The sequence below is a fragment of the Pelophylax lessonae genome, assembly GCF_965119305.1.
Source record: "Pelophylax lessonae genome assembly, chromosome: 2".
In the NCBI taxonomy this organism is placed as follows: domain Eukaryota; kingdom Metazoa; phylum Chordata; class Amphibia; order Anura; family Ranidae; genus Pelophylax; species Pelophylax lessonae.
In genome coordinates, this window is record NC_138769.1 from 8,375,498 (window position 1) to 8,394,206 (window position 18,709).

At 47.0% G+C, this 18,709-nt stretch overlaps 1 protein-coding gene and 1 pseudogene across 2 annotated transcripts in view; one reads left to right on the top strand and one right to left on the bottom strand.

The window, feature by feature from the left end:
- LOC309545902 overlaps positions 1–18,709 on the bottom strand; it is a 1,177,957-nt pseudogene that overhangs the window by 722,722 nt on the left and 436,526 nt on the right. The gene's annotated exons all lie outside the window — the stretch shown is intronic.
- LOC309546592 (uncharacterized protein) overlaps positions 1–18,709 on the top strand; it is a gene marked incomplete at its 3' end in the record, with an annotated part of 44,340 nt that overhangs the window by 7,923 nt on the left and 17,708 nt on the right. The window contains exons 2-3 of the mRNA XM_082246340.1: positions 3,415–3,705; positions 4,753–4,812. Of these exons, the coding sequence (XP_082102466.1) occupies positions 3,415–3,705; positions 4,753–4,812 (351 nt within the window). The remainder of the gene's footprint in view (positions 1–3,414; positions 3,706–4,752; positions 4,813–18,709) is intronic.

Below are 18,709 nucleotides of genomic sequence, written 5' to 3' on the forward strand. Positions count from 1 at the left end.
TGTAACTGAGACATTTAGCCTGCATTCACATTTCTTGTGTCAGGAAAACATGCAAAATTGCTTTCCTGACACCACAGAAATGTGCTGCCCTTCGCCTGGTACACAGCAGTGGCATTAATTGTTAATGACACCTTCACGCATCTGCTGAGATGTGCGTATTCACATCCACCAAAATTCATGGTGCTGTGCCACCATGATATTTTGAAAAAAAGGTTCCCCATCCAATTTGCTGACCTTTGCAGAACAGGCTCATGGTGGGCTTAATGACCTCAGTTTTAGACAGGACTTTTAAACATGCCCCTTTACCTCCCCAGTGGGCAGCATTCAACAGAAGTGAAGGTGGATATGACCTCAGGGTGTCATGATATACATATGAATGCTGCCTCTATTTACATATCAATGCAGCTGGTCCGCGGCTAGTTACATATTAATGTCACGCAATTTACATATCATTGCAGGTTATTTACAGGTAAACACAGGGTCTGCAGGTGAGTCATCTGTACATGGCAATAGGGCAGAGCTTGGCAGCTATGGGACTAAAACTTTAAGGGAATTTAAACAGGGATAGTTGGCAAGTATGAGGCAGCTGCTTTGGGCCCCACAACAATGATGGGGCCCAGGGCAGCTGCCCCTTTTGCCCTGCCTTAAAGCTGGCCCTGTCTACACAACAGAATATCCTCCAAACTCAATCTCTTCTGAAAGTCCACTTCTCTATCCCTCTCCATTCACTAAAAGGGCCCATGTATTCCTCCTCCATACTCTACTGGGAAAAACCACGTCTTTCTCTCTATTCCCTTGCTGGGAGGATTATTGCCCTCGTCCCCAACCCTTCAAAGAGCGGATCTATGTCCTCCTTCCACACCATCCATCCAGTGAGAGTACATATGTCCTCTTCCACCACCCTCCACTGTGAAGGTCTATATCATCCTTCCCCTCTGAGAAAGCCCAGTCCTACTCCTCCACTCTCTACTGAGAGGGCTGATGTCCTTCTTCCTCATAATCCACTTAGAGAGCCAGTGTCCTCACCCACCATTCACTGAGAGAGCCAATGTCCTCACCCACCATTCACTGAGAGGGCCAGTGTCCTCACCCACCATTCACCGAGAGAGCCAGTGTCCTCACCCACCATTCACTGAGAGGGCCAGTGTCCTCACCCACCATTCACTGAGAGGGCCATGTCCTCACCCACCATTCACTGAGAGGGCCAGTGTCCTTACCCACCATTCACTGAGAGGGCCAGTGTTCTCACCCACCATTCACCGAGAGGGCCAGCGTCCTCACCCACCATTCACTGAGAGGGCCAGTGTCCTCACCCACCATTCACTTAGAGGGCCAGTGTCCTCACCCACCATTCACTGAGAGGGCCATGTCCTCACCCACCATTCACTGAGAGAGCCGGTGTCCTCACCCACCATTCACTGAGAGGGCCAGTGTCCTCACCCACCATTCAATGAGAGGGCCAATGTCCTCACCCACCATTCACTGAGAGGGCCAGTGTCCTCACCCACCATTCACTAAGAGGTTCAGTGTCCTTACCCACCATTCACTGAGAGGGCCAGCGTCCTCACCCACCATTCACTGAGAGGGCCAGTGTCCTCACACACCATTCACTGAGAGGGCCAGTGTCCTCACCCACCATTCACTGAGAGGGCCGGTGTCCTCACCCACCATTCACTGAGAGGGCCAGCGTCCTCACCCACCATTCACTGAAAGGGCCATGTCCTCACCTACCATTCACTGAGAGGGCCAGTGTCCTCACCCACCATTCACTTAGAGGGCCAGTGTCCTCACCCACCATTCAATGAGAGGGCCAGTGTCCTCACCCACCATTCACTAAGAGGGTCAGTGTCCTTACCCACCATTCACTAAGAGGGCCAGTGTCCTCACCCACCATTCACTGAGAGGGCCAGTGTCCTCACCCACCATTCACTGAGAGGGCCAGTGTCCTCACCCACCATTCAATGAGAGGGCCAGTGTCCTCACCCACCATTCCCTGTGAGGGCCAGTGTCCTCACCCACCATTCCCTGTGAGGGCCAGTGTCCTCACCTACCATTCACTGAGAGGGTCAGTGTCCTTACCCACCATTCACTAAGAGGGCCAGTGTCCTCACCCACCATTCACTGAGAGGGCCAGTGTCCTCACCCACCATTCACTGAGAGGGCCGGTGTCCTCACCCACCATTCACTGAGAGGGCCAGTGTCCTCACCCACCATTCACTGAGAGGGCCGGTGTCCTCACCCACCATTCACTGAGAGAGCCAGTGTCCTCACCCACCATTCCCTGTGAGGGCCAGTGTCCTCACCCACCATTCACTGGGAGGGCCAGTGTCCTCACCCATCATTCACTGAGAGGGCCAGTGTCCTCACCCACCATTCACTGAGAGGGCCAGTGTCCTCACCCACCATTCACTGAGAGGGCCAGCGTCCTCACCCACCATTCACTTAGAGGGCCATGTCCTCACCCACCATTCACTGAGAGGGCCCCCCCCCCACTTCACAGCATATTCTGTGAATATGCTGTGAAGTGGGGGGGGGGGAGGGGGGGGCTGTGATGTAAAGTGGGAGAAAATGCTGTGAAGTGGGGGGCTATGATGTAAAGTGGGAGAATATACTGTGAAGTGGGGGCTATGATGTAAAGTGGGAGAATATACTGTGAAGTGGGGGGCTATGATGTAAAGTGGGAGAATATGCTGTGAAGTGGGGTGGGGTTATGATGTAAAGTGGGAGAATATGCTGTGAAGTGGGGGGAGGGGGCTATGATGTAAAGTGGGAGAATATGCTGTGAAGTGTGTGGGGGGGGGGGGGCTATGATGTAAAGTGGGAGAATATACTGTGAAGTGGGGGGCTATGATGTAAAGTGGGAGAATATGCTGTGAAGTGGGGTGGGGTTATGATGTAAAGTGGGAGAATATGCTGTGAAGTGGGGGGGGGGGGCTATGATGTAAAGTGGGAGACTATGCTATGGGTGGGGGGAGGCTGTGATGTAAAGGGGGAACTGTAGAGCCTCTATGATTAAGCTGCAGTAGGGGTTGAAACACATCATAGAGTGGTGTTGAGTGGAATTCTGTATTGTTCTGGAACAATAAAGTTGGTTTTAGCTTCTCAGATGTAGCAGTGTGGGGCTTCATTATATTAGAGAATGTAGTCATAATATTTCTTGGTGGCCCTCTTATTGATGTGGTTTTCTTGGAGGGAATATTGATACAGCTGTGTTCTCTTCTATCCCTTCTTCCTTCACCATTGCTGGCCACTCACCTCCTCTACAACAGAACTGAGAGGAGTCCACATTCTGACCCAAACATCAGAAGTCTCTCCTCAGTTCTCCGGTACGGTTCTGGTCAGTGATGTGGGGTGAAGACCATTCCCGTGTTCTGCATAGGATTTTATGACCTCTTCTTTCTGATCTCTCTGCAGTTCCTCTCACAATAAATGGAAAGGTGGGAAATACGGTCACTCTGGTGCCGCAATATACCGGAGATCCCTCAGAGATAAACTGGAAGATAAATAGTAATAAACTGGTGGACATGGAGCGGAGGCCCAAGGTGGACATTATGTTTTACCGTCTACGGGACAGAGCGACTATCAATGATACCAATGGAGTGCTGACCATAAGGGACCTGACTATAGGGGACTCCGGGAACTACAAGGCAGAGGCGCTGCTGAATAATTTTATTCAAGAAACAGAAATAAATCTCATTGTTTTGGGTAAGTCTGTCTAAAGAAACCCCGTCATGAATCAAAAAGCTATGAGAGAACCTCAGATGGAAGCTGCTATCCTCTAACTCCTGGCACGCATGATAGACTCTGGTGGTGAAGATGAGACAATTCAACTTCACTGAGAGTGATATCTCTGTCCTGAAACCAGTATGAAATCTATTAGCCGTGGAACAGCTTCCATCAGAGGCTTTTCACACTGGGGTTTTCCTTTAAAATGCATTGTAGACCGGATACATCCTAAATATAGAACCATTTATCCAACTGTCTATCCAGAGCCTCTGGTTTATAGACTGGATACATCCTAAATATGGAACCATTTATATAACTGTCCATCCCTAGCCTCTGGTTTATAGACCAGATACATCCTAAATAAAGAGAATGTATTCAACTGTACACCTAGAGCCTCTGGTTTATAGACCGGAAACATCCTAAATATGGAACCATTTATCCAACTGTCCATCCAGATCCTCTGGTTTATAGACCGGATACATCCTAAATATAGAGCCATTTATCCAACTGTACACCGAGAGCCAAAGTCAGGGTTGCCAACTGTTCATGTACCATTCACCCCAATACATATAACATAATTTTTGCATTACAATTTGTGATGGTAAACACAGACCTAAAGTAAGGAAGAACCCATCTAAACCATCACAGGCAGTGCAGATAAGAAACCACAAGGTACTCTTACATCAGGTCTATCTTAGAATTCAGTGGCTCCTGGAATTCTATACAGATATGAGTCTCATCACCTTTGTTCCTGGCCATGTTCTTTTCTTGAACACAGTCCTTATACAGGTATATGCAACAACCCAGATCACATCACCCTTCAACCTATCCCCTTATCTCCTCCACCTCTTCATATCACGCCGCTCTTCCTGCAATTCGGGGCTCCTCCTGTTTTAAATTCTAGCAGTAAAATGTCACACTTCTAAAGCAACAGCCAACAACAGTCCATTGCCTGTCATCATTTAGGAGGAAAGGTAATTTGTAACACCTTATTTAATTTATTTTTAAATCGTTTTGTTTTCACAGATGAGAACGTCAAAGCCGTCTTCACCAGCAGCATGGGTCCACCAAACATCAGTGTAACAAGTAAGTTGTACATTTTTAAATTTTTGAACAAAAGAAATAATCCCTTCCCCAGAGAACACAGCAGGAAACAACCCAACATACACTTAGAAAAATACACTGACTGTGGACACTCACCAATACATCCTTCCCCCCGTACACGCTCTTCTCTCCTCCATCTCCATATACACAACAATCCCAAAACACATCACCCTTCCTCCTGTTTATGTTCTTTTCTCTTCCACCTTCTTTATGTACACAACAAGCCCTAGTAACCTCACCCTTCCTACCATACATGGTCTTCTCTCCTCCATCTTCTCAATGTACACAACAATCCCGAAAAAACACATCACCCTCCCTACTGTACATGTTCATCGCCAAACGTTCTTAAGATCTCTATGCACGCAACCGTCCCGATGTCATGTACCTGAGATGACAAGGGTGGCCTCATGCACAATTCCCATCCAAGCGTCCTTGAAAGTTGTGACAGGGGCTGCCAGGGCAATGGAAGGGCACAGGTGCCTGGAAGCTGGAACCGAAGACTTAAACTTGGGATCACTAGAATTAAGTAGGCACAACCGGGGGGGAACCAAACTGTGAGCAGGATCAAGGTCAGGGATTAAACAGAGGTTGGCAATGTGTCAGTGGCAAGGTACAGAATCAATAGGCAAATACTTGGTCAAAAGTAAAGGCCAAGATTGGTAACAAAGATCATCAGCATAAATAGACAGGCAAGCACAATCCAGAAGCAGGTCAGACGAATGCCAGGTCAATAACAGGATCAAGCAGGTTCAGAATCAGGGGTAACAGAAACATAAGCTAAAGGACCATTCAGCAATGATCTCATGCAGAGGCTAGGTTTAAGTAGCCAACTAGGTACCAATGTCTGTGGCTGACATGTCTGTGTATGTACACATCAACCCCAGTGACATCAACATTTCTCCTCTGCATGCTCCCCTCTATCCCACCTTCTCCATGTGCAGAACAACCCTTAATACATCCTCAAATCAGGAAAGGGTACCTGTGACGAACACCCATTTGCTGGCATGTTTGTCACGGGTTACTGGAGGAGTGTGGAGGCCAGCCTCCTGCCCACGGACTACGGGCCTTGGCTTGTAGGGGAGTTCACCTCTGTGTGGGGGTATATGCTGGAGGACCATGGGGGAGTAGTGTTGCTTTGGACTCAAATCCATGTCACCCCAAGATACAGACTCAGACTGGGATCAATGTTACAGGCCTAAAGCTGCCTGTTACAGCAGAGGACTTCCCCACACATTGAGAGACTAAAGAGATGCTAATGACGTCTACTGTGGGGATGTGTATTGACAGTTATAATAAGGTGTGTTGAAAATGGAGACGTGCAGTCTGAGAGCCTATGTCTTCTGCTTTCATCTGTTTAGAGGTGAAGTGTGTTCACACTTCTAGGAATGAATATTTGACTATGTTTTGGGCTTCTTGTTTGTTGAATTAATTAGAATAATGTTGCAGTCTCATTCACCTATTGTCTCTTTCTAGAAGGCCAAGGTATGTTAATTACGTTCTGTATACAATACATTTGCATGATGTACTTAAGCTCCTAAAACTGTATAAATTGCAAGTGAGTTTGTGAATAAAGTGTCATTTGTTTTACCCTTCATTGAGCCTAGGCTAATGTTTGGGGGGAATTGAGGGGCCAGGTCACTGCATCACGTGAGAGTCTGGAGACCTAAGACAGAAATACTTGGTCCAAGTATTGGGGATCTGTTACAGTACCCCCTAGGGTGGGACTTTAGCGGCAATCACACTTCCAAGAAGACTAAGATTAAATCATTTATTAGATAACAAAAAATAAAATGGATCAGAGAAGATCCAGTAATATACAATTTTACAACATATACAGAAATGCGGTGTGTGAGTGTAGAACCATATGTGAAATGTATGTAATACATATACTGTAGGGTATATGATGAGATAGATGATGAAATCCTCCAACCCTACGCGTTTCAGGTGGATATGCCTTTCTTCAGGGGTCTGGAGATGGAGAACATTGATTTCCTAAACAATGCAGTAAATGGTATCATATTAGTTGCTGGATTGTAACATATGTAGGGAACATTCCTTATTAGTAAATCAAAAAGAAAAAAACAACATGAAGAGTGCATACCAAATGAATATCCAAGTGCGACAAGAGAGTGGCGGCAGGTAAGAACAAGGAGGCTGGTAGAGAGTCTGCTGTGGAAGGTGTTGTCAGTGGGCCGAGATAAGCTGCCAGGTGGTGTCCTCTCCTCACGGGGCTTCAGCGAGGATGCCAAAAGTGTAGGTCACAGTGGCGTCTCTGGTGGCATTTGTAAGGGAGTTAGAGAAAGTGTGTGTAATGATGTTAGTATATTATGCAGCCATCATTCTTACTTGGAATAGATGGTGGAGTATGAGGTCATGTGCCTTATAGGGTATGCCAGATGGTTACCGGGTGTTGTTGGAAAAAGGCTCCAGGGTTGATTTTCTACGTTTCCAAAAGAGTGGTGGTCTCTGAAACACATATATCTGGGTCAGCATCGAGATGTGATGTTATCATGTGTGAGCAGATTAAATCTGCGTTGTGGAATACCTTTATATTGTTGTAGGTAGGTCAACAGTTCAAGGAGTATTCATCCAGAGAGGGCAATGGGAGAGGTCAAACGTCCCCCTAGGGTGATTAGGGAAGGGACGGCCCCAATGCCGGTACTGGAAAAAGAAGGTATAGCGGGTGTGTTACCAGATATGTGCAAATATATAAGTTCTTTCTGGATAGGGTACTGGTGTGTTTCACATGAGAAAATACCTGGGTAGTGGAGCCAGGAGGTATCCAAGTATTGGCCCGGTTGCTGGATCTGGGGTGTGAAGAGGTAAGATAAAAATGTAATAATGTCAAAAAAGAGCCAAGTGCTAAGGGGTAGTAGATGGTGGGGAGATACCTGGATGCAGGTAACAGGAAGTCCAGGTCTGTGGTTCAGGTGCAGGGTTTAAACTGAAAAACAAGGGCTGGCAGGCAGGGCCGGTGCTTCCACTAGCCAAACTAGGCAGCCGCCTAGGGCGCATTGCCACCTAGGGGCGCAGCCACGAGTCGGCACTCTCTCTCCATCATTAATAATCCTTGTGAGCTGAGGGGAGAGGCTGCAGTGGGCGAGGAAGAAGGGACAGAGGAAGATGATAGGTGTCTGGGGCAGTGGCAGAACTACCAGGCCTTGGCTTTCCACCGCTGTTTGGTGGGGCCCCAATAGGCAGGAAGGGAGCCCACCGGAGTGCTGCCTGCATGATGATCCTCTTCGGCTGGAGCTGAGTGGCCTAAACCCCGAGCAGGAAGTGATACTCTGCACTGAGCTGGTGGGCAGTCGTTCATGTCCCTGAGTCGATATTAAGCAGGAAGTGGAGGAGAGCTGAACCTGAGCCGGAACTCGGCACTGACTGCTGCTTCTCCCTCCACCAGGAGTCGGTTGGAGCCGTGGTGAGCACTGTGGTCCAGGAGAGGAGCGTCCTGGGAAAAGGAATCACGGTGAAGGAGGGCAGAGTGCGGACCACTCTCTTCATACTGCCTAGTGGGTGTCCCCAGAACAGGGGATCGGGGTCCCGGGGTGTGACATGGAGGATCCCTGGTGTGAAAGGGAATCGGGGTCACCAGGTTTGCCATGGTGAATCGGAGTCACCAGATGTGACATGGGGGATAGGGGTCACTGGGTGTAACAGGGGTTCGGGGTCACCATGTGTGCCCTGAGAAATTGGGGTCCCTTTGTGTGCCATGGGGGATTGATGTCCCCAGGTGTGACATGTAAAAATATCAGGGTCTCTCCGAGTATGACATGGAGGAACATCAGGGGCCCATGGTGTGACATAGAGGAACATTGGGGTCACTGGGTATGACAGCATGACATTGAGGAATATTGGGGTCCCAGGATGTGACATGGAAAAACATCAGGGTCCCTGGGTGTGACATAGAGGGACATAAGGACATGAAGGAATATGGGGGTCACTGGGTATGACAGCATAACATGGAGGAACCATCAGATCAGGGTCACTGGGTATTACAACATAGAGGAGTTTTTAACCCTTTCCCTTTTTTTGGGGGGGGGCGCAAGTAGCTGGTCTTGCCTAGGGCGTAAAATAGTCTAGCACCGGCCCTGGTGGCAGGCATGTCAGGGTATGTTATGGTACCTGGTCAGCGTAATCCCTGAGTGTCTATCAATGCATAATACCTGTGTGGTAGGTTCGCCAATGTCCTGATACAGCAGCGGATAGAGGAGCTGTGTCCGCTGCTGTTTAAATGTAAAGTGAAGAGGACGCCAGGCGCCTGCGCAGTGTGGGACGAGGCCCGTGATTGCGCAGAATGTGACCTATGGGATCCCCGCCTTTAGAACGCAAGCTCCACACCAGGATGCGGAAGTGCGGCGTGCGTCCCAAGGGCGCTGACACACAGAGTGACTCCGTCACGGCAGGTGGAGCCGGTCAGGGGTGACCCGGCGTTGTCCACGGGAGGAGCCAAGTGAAGGGGCGGTACGTGGATGGGCAGGTCGGTGTGCAATGACAACAAAGGGGAAATATGAGAGACAGTGAGGTTGAGAGAAGATGCAGGGAAAAAAAATAAAAATAAATGGGAAGCAAGAGTGGAATGGATCTGATAAGCAAAGATGATGGAATAGAGAATTTTGAATATAACTGCAAGAAAAGCATTAGGAGATACGAAAAGAAATAACCATTAGACGGACAACTGAAATGTGAGTTCATAATCATTAGCAGTAACACAAATAGTTCTAAATATCAAAATATATAACAATATATAAATTGTATGTTTAGCTTATTAGGAGTAAGTACGGTGAATTGCTAAGTAGTCCTCATGGAATTTCAACTAGTTGAAAACAGAATTAAGATGACCAATGTTAAAATTACTAGGCAAGTGTATCTTGGTGGTATACAGTTACATTGTGTCAAAGAAATAGATAAAATTAATAAACCTGAGACCCGGAACTTCTAAATGGTCTGAGGGCATCAAACCTGATTAATATAAAAAATGTAGACAAAAACAAGTTGTCAGCATAAATGATAATACATGGTTACCAGATAACAAGGAGAGCTGAGTGGTGGAGCTTGAACTGAACGGGGGGTGTGTGTAAGAGAGGGGTAGTAGACCGAATACATCCTAAATAAAGAGAATTTATCCAACTGTCCATCCAGAGCCTCTGGTTTATAGACCGGATACATCCTAAATATAGAGCCATTTATCCAACTGTCCATCCAGATCCTCTGGTTTATAGACCAGATACATCCTAAATATAGAGTCATTTATCCAACTGTCCATCCAGAGCCTCTGGTTTATAGACCAGATATATCCTAAATATAGAACCATTTATCCAACTGTCCATCCAGATCCTCTGGTTTATAGACCAGATACATCCTAAATATAGAGTCATTTATCCAACTGTCCATCCAGATCCTCTGGTTTATAGACCAGATACATCCTAAATATAGAGTAATTTATCCAACTGTTTATCCAGATCCTCTGGTTTATAGACCAGATACATCCTAAATATAGAGCCATATATCCAACTGTCCATCCAGAACCTCTGGTTTATAGACCAGATACATCCTAAATATAGAGCCATATATCCAACTGTCCATCAAGAGCCTCTGGTTGATAGACCAGATTCATCCTAAATATGACCCAGGAAGGTGTGTGCCAGGCCACTGGCATTGCAGTTTACTTGCCAGCAGAACCACTGGCATAAGGGCCTTATATCACTGAGCTCTGTCCAACACCAAGAGCAGCATCTGTGGAGTTACAAGAAACTTCTACAGCAGAAGCGCTGACAACTGGACAGGCCCAGGGTGAAAAGGTGGCGGTCCCTTCCCAGCAGCAGAGTGTGTCCCAGAATGATGACACCAACCCAGCAGAAGGGCTGGCAACAGAGCAGAGTGCTGCTGGCGTCTACCCTCAACTTACAATGGATGGATTTCCTGAGAAGGTGGATGAGACTACAATCCCCACCTGTATACCCCAGGGATGCTGGGCAGTCGGCCCAGATCCCCAACAGCATGAGGAAGTGAGCCCAGCCACCCTGTCTCTCCAGCAGCTGAAAGGAATCCTGGGAGAAGAGCCAGTTCATGCTTCTTCCCCACAGAGGGGATGTTCTACAAGAGAGACAGAGGTTGGCTGGGTGAGTGACGTCCTGTCCCGGACAATTTTGTTTGGGGTACTTTGTGGGTGCAGACATTGGAGGACTGAAGCTACGGACTAACTTCGAAGTAAACCCGTTTGGGGTCTCCTTCTGTGTTAGTCTTCTGCCAAAAGGGGAAAAATGTGACAGGAGTCACTTTGGGCATGGGGGTTGTGGACCCCAAATTCCTTTAAAGAGGTTGGGAGGCACCATGTCCAGCCTTGTGTGGCTTTCTTATGTTTAAGTCACCCTGCATCTTTTATGGATGCAGGGTGACTGGGAGGGTGGTGTACACTGAGAATATGGTTTGGACTACTTCAAATGGGACAGTAATATGCATTGCCAGTATCTCTCAGGAAATATGGAGATCTATCTTATTCCTATACACTGTAAGGCACAGGAAGTGCAACTCCTAATTTGGGCGTCCAGGAACTATGAGAGACACCATGTCTGCTAATCAATGTGTATTAGCTGCCGAGAGAGGGGGGGATTGTTTCCAGCAGCCCCTCCTAAAGAATGTCTACTGATTAACTAAGTGCTTTTGTCTAAAATAGGACAGTATGTTAATTGGGTCTGAGACTATTGATAAGTATGTTAATGAGCTCACCTGGCTGTCTACTAAGGGATGTAATTACACAGTCATTGTTCATGTGGTATTCTCAAAGTGTATATAAATGCTGTGTTTCTTTCAATAAACGAGAAGAAGAGAGAGTTATTCTCACTTGACCTCAATACAGAGCCTTGTCTCATCCTTGGGGGGGGGGGGGGGGATTATTTATATGGGCTTCATGTATGGCGGATTGGAGTGGTCGATAGCTGTCCTGGTGTTCGGGAGCGGATTATCCTAGATGACTGTAACCCCTTTCCTATTTTGAGGTGTCGGTACAGAGCCATTTATCCAACTGTCCATCCAGATCCTCTGGTTTATAGACCGGATACATCCTAAATATGGAACCATTTATCCAACTGTCCATCCAGAGCCTCTGGTTCATAGACCAGATACATCCTAAATATAGAGCCATTTATCCAACTGTCTATCCAGAGCCTCTGGTTTATAGACCAGATACATCCTAAATATGGAACCATTTATCCAACTGTCCATCCAGAGCCTCTGGTTTATAGACCAGATACATCCTAAATATAGAGCCATTTATCCAACTGTCCATCCAGATCCTCTGGTTTATAGACCAGATACAGCCTAAATATAGAGCCATTTATCCAACTGTACACCGAGAGCCAAAGTCAGGGTTGCCAACTGTTCATATACCATTCACCCCAATACATATAACATAATTTTTGCATTACAATTACAATTACACAGACCTAAAGTAAGGAAGAACCCATCTAAACCATCCCAGGCAGTGCAGATAAGACACCACAAGGTACTCATACATCAGGTCGATCTTACAAATTAGTGGCTCCTGGAATTCTATACAGATATGAGTCACATCACCTTTCTTCCTAGCCATGTTCTTTTCTTGACCACAGTCCTTATACAGGTATATGTAACAACCCAGATCACATCACCCTTCAACCTATCCCCTTATCTCCTCCACCTCTTCATATCACGCCGCTCTTCCTGCAATTCGGGGCTCCTCCTGTTTTAAATTCTAGCAGTAAAATGTCACACTTCTAAAGCAACAGCCAACAACAGTCCATTGCCTACCATGGTTTAGGAGGAAAGGTAATTTGTAACACCTTATTTAATTTATTTTTTAAATTGTTTTGTTTTCACAGATAGGAACGTCAAAGCCGTCGTCACCAGCAGCATGGGTCCACCAACCATCAGTGTAAAAAGTAAGTTGTACATTCTTAAATAAATTTTGAACAAAAGAAATAATCCCTTCCCCAGAGAACACAGCAGGAAACAACCCAACATACACTTAGAAAAATACACTGACTGTGGACACTCTTCTCTGCTCCATCTCCCTGTACACAACAATCCCAAAACACATCACCCTTCCTCCTGTTTATGTTCTTTTCTCTTCCACCTTCTTTATGTACACAACAAGCCCTAGTAACCTCACCCTTCCTACCATACATGGTCTTCTCTCCTCCATCTTCTCAATGTACACAACAATCCCAAAAAACACATCACCCTCCCTACCGTACATGTTCATCGCCTATCGTTCTTAAGCTCTCTATGCACGCAACTATCCCGGTGTCATGTACCTGAGATGACAAGGGTGGCCTCATGCACAATTCCCATCCGAGCTTCCTTGAAAGTTGTGACAGGGGCTGCCAGGGCAATGGAAGGGCACAGGTGCCTGGAAGCTGGAACCGAAGACTTGAACTTGGGATCATTGAACTCTGGTTGATAGACCAGATACATCCTAAATATAGAGCCATGTATCCCAACTGTCCATCTAGAGCCTCTGGTTTATAGACCATATACATCCTAAATATAGAGACATTCATCCAACTGTCCATCCAGAGCCTCTGGTTTATAGACTGGATTCATTCTAAATATAGAGCCATTTATCCAAATGTCTATCCAGAGCCTCTGGTTGATAGACCAGACACATCCTAAATATAGAGCCATTTATCCAACTGTCTATCCAGAGCCTCTGGTTTATAGACCAGATACATCCTAAATATAGAGCCATTTATCCAGGGCCTCTGGTTTATATGTAGCAGGTTTTCCAGGCATTGAGCCTGATGTGGTTCTGCCATCGTTACCGGTTACCCCTCCAGCCCATGTGAGCTGCGACCCCGGGTGTGAGAACTGAGACATTGACAACCCCGGCATCTTTGTTTTGTGGTTTTATTGTAGATAAGGGGATGGGAGAAGGGAATGAGTTGGGTACTCCTTAGGCTCAACTAAATACACTTGGGACTTTATCCATGAAAAATGTCTGTTAACGCTGCCTTGACGCCAGCCGACGCTAGCCAACGCTCACTGACTCTCCGACCACACTGTAACTTGATAGAAGTGCTGAATCCTCGACTTTAAGTCCAGAAGATCCAGGACTGTAGATTATAGAACTACTGACACTGCTGCACTGCAAAGTCACTGACTACTCCCCCCAGCCTTGCACTGGTTTGAGGTAGTTTGTTGTAGGTTCCTGTATGGCTGCAACTCTCAACTGGTACTCTGTGCAATTCAGGGCCAAAACTGCAGGCACCCCCTTTAACCTTGAACATTTCAGGGTCCACTGACTATGTACCCCCTCTGTAACTTTAGGGTCCTCAACCTAGGTACCCCCTTTCTAAGCTAGCTGACACTGGATTCCAGAACCTCTTCCGGAGGGGTCCCCTCTGACTTTAGGCAGACCCCCAGGGGCAATCCTCAGTACTCACGACCTGTGTAGACTTTCCTGGGACTGGACCCCTCTCGCTCTCTGCAGGTTCTCGGCACACCGGATTCCCTTCAGCTCAACTCAGCACTCTCTGGATTCTCAGGCGACACCCAGACACATCCACCTTCCTCAGACAGGAGGAGAGATATCCGTTCTCTCCCTCCTGGGACACTGCTCCTACCAAAGACTCCATGTCATGCACTTCCCCCAAACTTATACCCACTCCCAGAATCCTTTGCAGCATAATCTGCCTTCTGGGGTAGTTACAAGCTGGGATGTGTCCCCTAATTGAGCTTCCTCCACTGCCCTATGAGAAGCCTCTCACAGGAGCCAGTGGGGAGATTTCCCCTTCAGCAAACACATCTGGATCGCATTACACCCTGACTAAATAAATCATGGCCCTGCTGGTAGGCAGACAAGGTAGACAAGGCCCACTATACATTTTCATAGCACCTACCTGTAGGGTGCTACACCCACCCCACACCAAAATGAGTCAGGTCCCTCTGACTCAGAGGCAGCCGCCTCCTATCAAAACTCTGCAAAAAAAAAAAAATCAAGAGAATCCCACAAACCTGGAAAAGGGGAAAAACGAATTTACAAATAAATTAGCGTGAAAAAATATATCTTTACACTCTGCTGTCTTGGTGTGATGTAAAGTGGGAGAATATGGTGTGAAATGGAGGGGGGGGGCTATGATGTAAAGTGGGAGAATATGTTGTGAAGTGGGGGGGGGGTGTGATGTAAAGTGGGAGAATAATCTGTGAAACGGAGGAGGGGAGGGGTATGATGTAAAGTGGGAGAATATGCTGTGAGATGGAGGGGGGGGGGGGGCTATGATGTAAAGTGGAAGAATAGGGGGCTGTGATGTAAAGTGGAAGAATATGCTGTGAAGTGTTGGGGGGGGGGTCTATGATGTAAAGTGGGAGAATATGCCCATGACGTGGGGGGGGGGTGTGATGTAAATTGGGAGAAGATGCTGCGAAGTGTGGGGGGGGGGGCTGTGATGTAAAGTGGGAGAATTTGTTTTGAAGTGGGGGGGGGGGTTATGATGTAAAGTGGGAGAATATGCCGTGACGTGGGAGGGGGGCTGTGATGTAAAGTAGGAGAAGATGCTGTGAAGTGGGGGAGGGGGGCTGTCATGTAAAGTGGGAGAATTTGTTGTGAAGTGGGGGGGGGGGTTATGATGTAAAGTGGGAGACGATGATGTGAAGTGGGTGGGGGGGCTGTGATGTAAAGTTGGAGAATATGTTGTGAAGTGGGGGGTGGGGTTATGATGTAAATTGGGAGAATATGCTGTGAAGTGGGGGGGGGGCTTTGATGTAAAGTGGGAGAATATGCTGTGAAGTGGGGGAGGGGGCTATGATGTAAAGTGGGAGAATATGCTGTGAAGTGGGGGGGGGGGGGCTATGATGTAAATTGGGAGACTATGCTATAGGTGGGGGGAGGCTGTGATGTAAAGGGGGAACTGTAGATCCTCTATTATTAGGTTGCAGTAGGGGTTGAAACACATCAATGAGTGGTGTTGGGTGGAATTCTGTATTGTTCTGGAACAATAAAGTTGGTTTTAGCTTCTCAGATGTAGCAGCGTGGGGCTTCATTATTTTAGAGAATGTAGTCATAATATTTCTTGGTGGCCCTCTTATTGATGTGGTTTTCTTGGAGGGAATATTGATACAGCTGTGTTCTCTTCTATCCCTTCTTCCTTCACCATTGCTGGCCACTCACCTCCTCTACAACAGAACTGAGAGGAGTCCACATTCTGACCCAAACATCAGAAGTCTCTCCTCAGTTCTCCGGTACGGTTCTGGTCAGTGATGTGGGGTGAAGACCATTCCCGTGTTCTGCATAAGATTTTATTGACCTCTTCTTTCTGATCTCTCTGCAGTTCCTCTCACAATAAATGAAACGGTGGGAAATACGGTCACTCTGGTGCCGCAATATACCGGAGAACCCTCAGAGATAAACTGGAAGATAAATAGTAATAAACTGGTGGACATGGAGCGGAGGCCCAAGGTGGACGTTCACTTTTACCATCTACGGGACAGAGCGACTATCAATGATACCAATGGAGTGCTGACCATAAGGCACCTGACTATAGAGGACTCCGGGAACTACAAGGCAGAGGCGCTGGTGGATAATGTTTTTCAAGAAACAAAAATAAATCTCATTGTTCTGGGTAAGTCTGTCTAAAGAAACCCTGTCATGAATAAAAAAGCTGAGAGAACCTCAGATGGAAGCTGCTATCCTCTAACTCCTGGCACGCATGATAGACTCTGGAGGTGAAGATGAGACAATTCAACTTCACTGAAAGTGATATCTCTGTCCTGAACCCAGTATAAGGTCTATTAGCAGTGGAACAGCTTCCATCAGAGGCTTTTCACACTGGGGTTTTCCATTCATCCAACTGTCTATCCAGAGCCTCTGGTTGACAGACCAGATACATCCTAAATATAGAACCATTTATCCAACTGTCCATCCAGAGCCTCTGGTTTATAGACCAGATACATCCTAAATATAGAGCAATTTATCAACAGTACACTGAGAGCCAAAGTCAGGGTTGCCAAATGTTCATGTACCATTCACCCCAATACATATAACATCATTTTTTGCATTACAATTTGTGATGGTAAACACAGACCTAAAGTAAGAAAGAACCCATCTAAACCATCACAGGCAGTGCAGATAAGACACCACAAGGTGCTCTTACATCAGGTCTATCTTTCAATTCAGTGGCTCCTGGAATTCTATACAAATATGAGTCACATCACCTTTGTTCCTGGCCATGTTCTTTTCTTGACCACCGTCCTCATAAAGATATATGCAACAACCCAGATCACATCACCATTCAACCTATCCCCTTGTACATCCTTCCCCACTCTTCTCTCCTCCATCTCCATGTACACAACAATCCCAAAACACATCACTCTTCCTCCTGTTTATGTTCTTTTCTCTTCCACCTTCTTTATGTACAGAACAAGCCCTAGTAACCTCACACTTCCTACCATACATGGTCTTCTCTCCTCCATCTTCTCAATGTACACCACAATCCTGAAAAACACATCACCCTCCCTACTGTACATGTTCATCGACTATCGTTCTTAAGATCTCTATGCACGCAACTATCCCGGTGTCATGTACCTGAGATGACAAGGGTGGCCTCAATTCCCATCCGAGCGTCCTTGAAAGTTGTGACAGGGGCTGCCAGGGCAATTGAGGGGCACAGGTGCCTGGAATCTGGAACCAAAGACTTGAACTTGGGATCATTAGAATTAAGTAAGCACAACCGGGGGGGAACCAAACTGTGAGCAGGATCAAGGTCAGGGACAAACAGAGGTTGGCAATGTGTCGGTGGCAAGGTACAGAATCAATAGGCAAATACTTGGTCAAAAGTAAAGGCCAAGATTGGTAACAAAGATCATCCGCATAAATAGACAGGCAAGCACAATCCAGAAGCAGGTCAGACGAATGCCAGGTCAATAACAGGATCAAGCAGGTTCAGAATCAGGGGTAACAGAAACATAAGCTAAAGGACCATTCAGCAATGATCTCATGCAGAGGCTAGGTTTAAGTAGCCTACTAGGTACCAATATCTGTGGCTGACATGTCTGTGTATGTACATATCAACCCCAGTGACATCAACATTTCTCCTCTGCATGCTCCCCTCTATCCCACCTTCTGTACAGAACAACCCTTAATACATCATCAAAACAGGAAAGGGTACCCCCTAGGGGTGGGACTTTAGTGGCAATCACACTTCCAAGAAGAGTAAGATTAAATCATTTATTAGATAAGAAAAAAATAAAATGGATCAGAGAAGATCCAGTAATATACAATTTTACAACATATACAGAAATGCGGTGTGTGGATGTAGAACCATATGTGAAATGTAGGTGTTATACGGCTGGTGGAAGCCTGTCATGCAGAGAAGGCTTACCGTTGCCGGCGGGCGGAGCTTGGATGGAAACCCCTGAGGTGAGTAGCACAGGCTAGCCTGAGGATCGGGGTCTAAGCATCCACCGGTCTTCACCAGAGCCTCTGATGGTGAGGATGGATTTGGCTGCAGGTGGATACCAGGTCACGATCCCCAGGGTCGCCCCACCAGAGGGTAACCGGTCAAGGTCCGAAGATGGATGAGCCGACAAGGAGAATCCAGAAGAATAGTCAAAACGAGCTGGGGTCAGGACGGGCAGCAAACAAGCGAGGTCAGGGACGAGCCAAAGGTCAACAGGTATCAGACAGGAATCAACAGGAAGCAGGTTCGGGAACACAGGAGAGCTGAAGACAAAACAGCAAAGTGCAAATGCACCAGTTGCCTTTAAATAGGCCTTCTTTGGCGCCAAACGTCCGGGTCAACGTGTGCGAACGTGAGAACGCATAATGTGCGTGGGGTCACGCACGTTAGCGAATTCGCATTGGCTAATGCGTATTAGCCAGGCGCTAATTCGCCCATGCGCATTA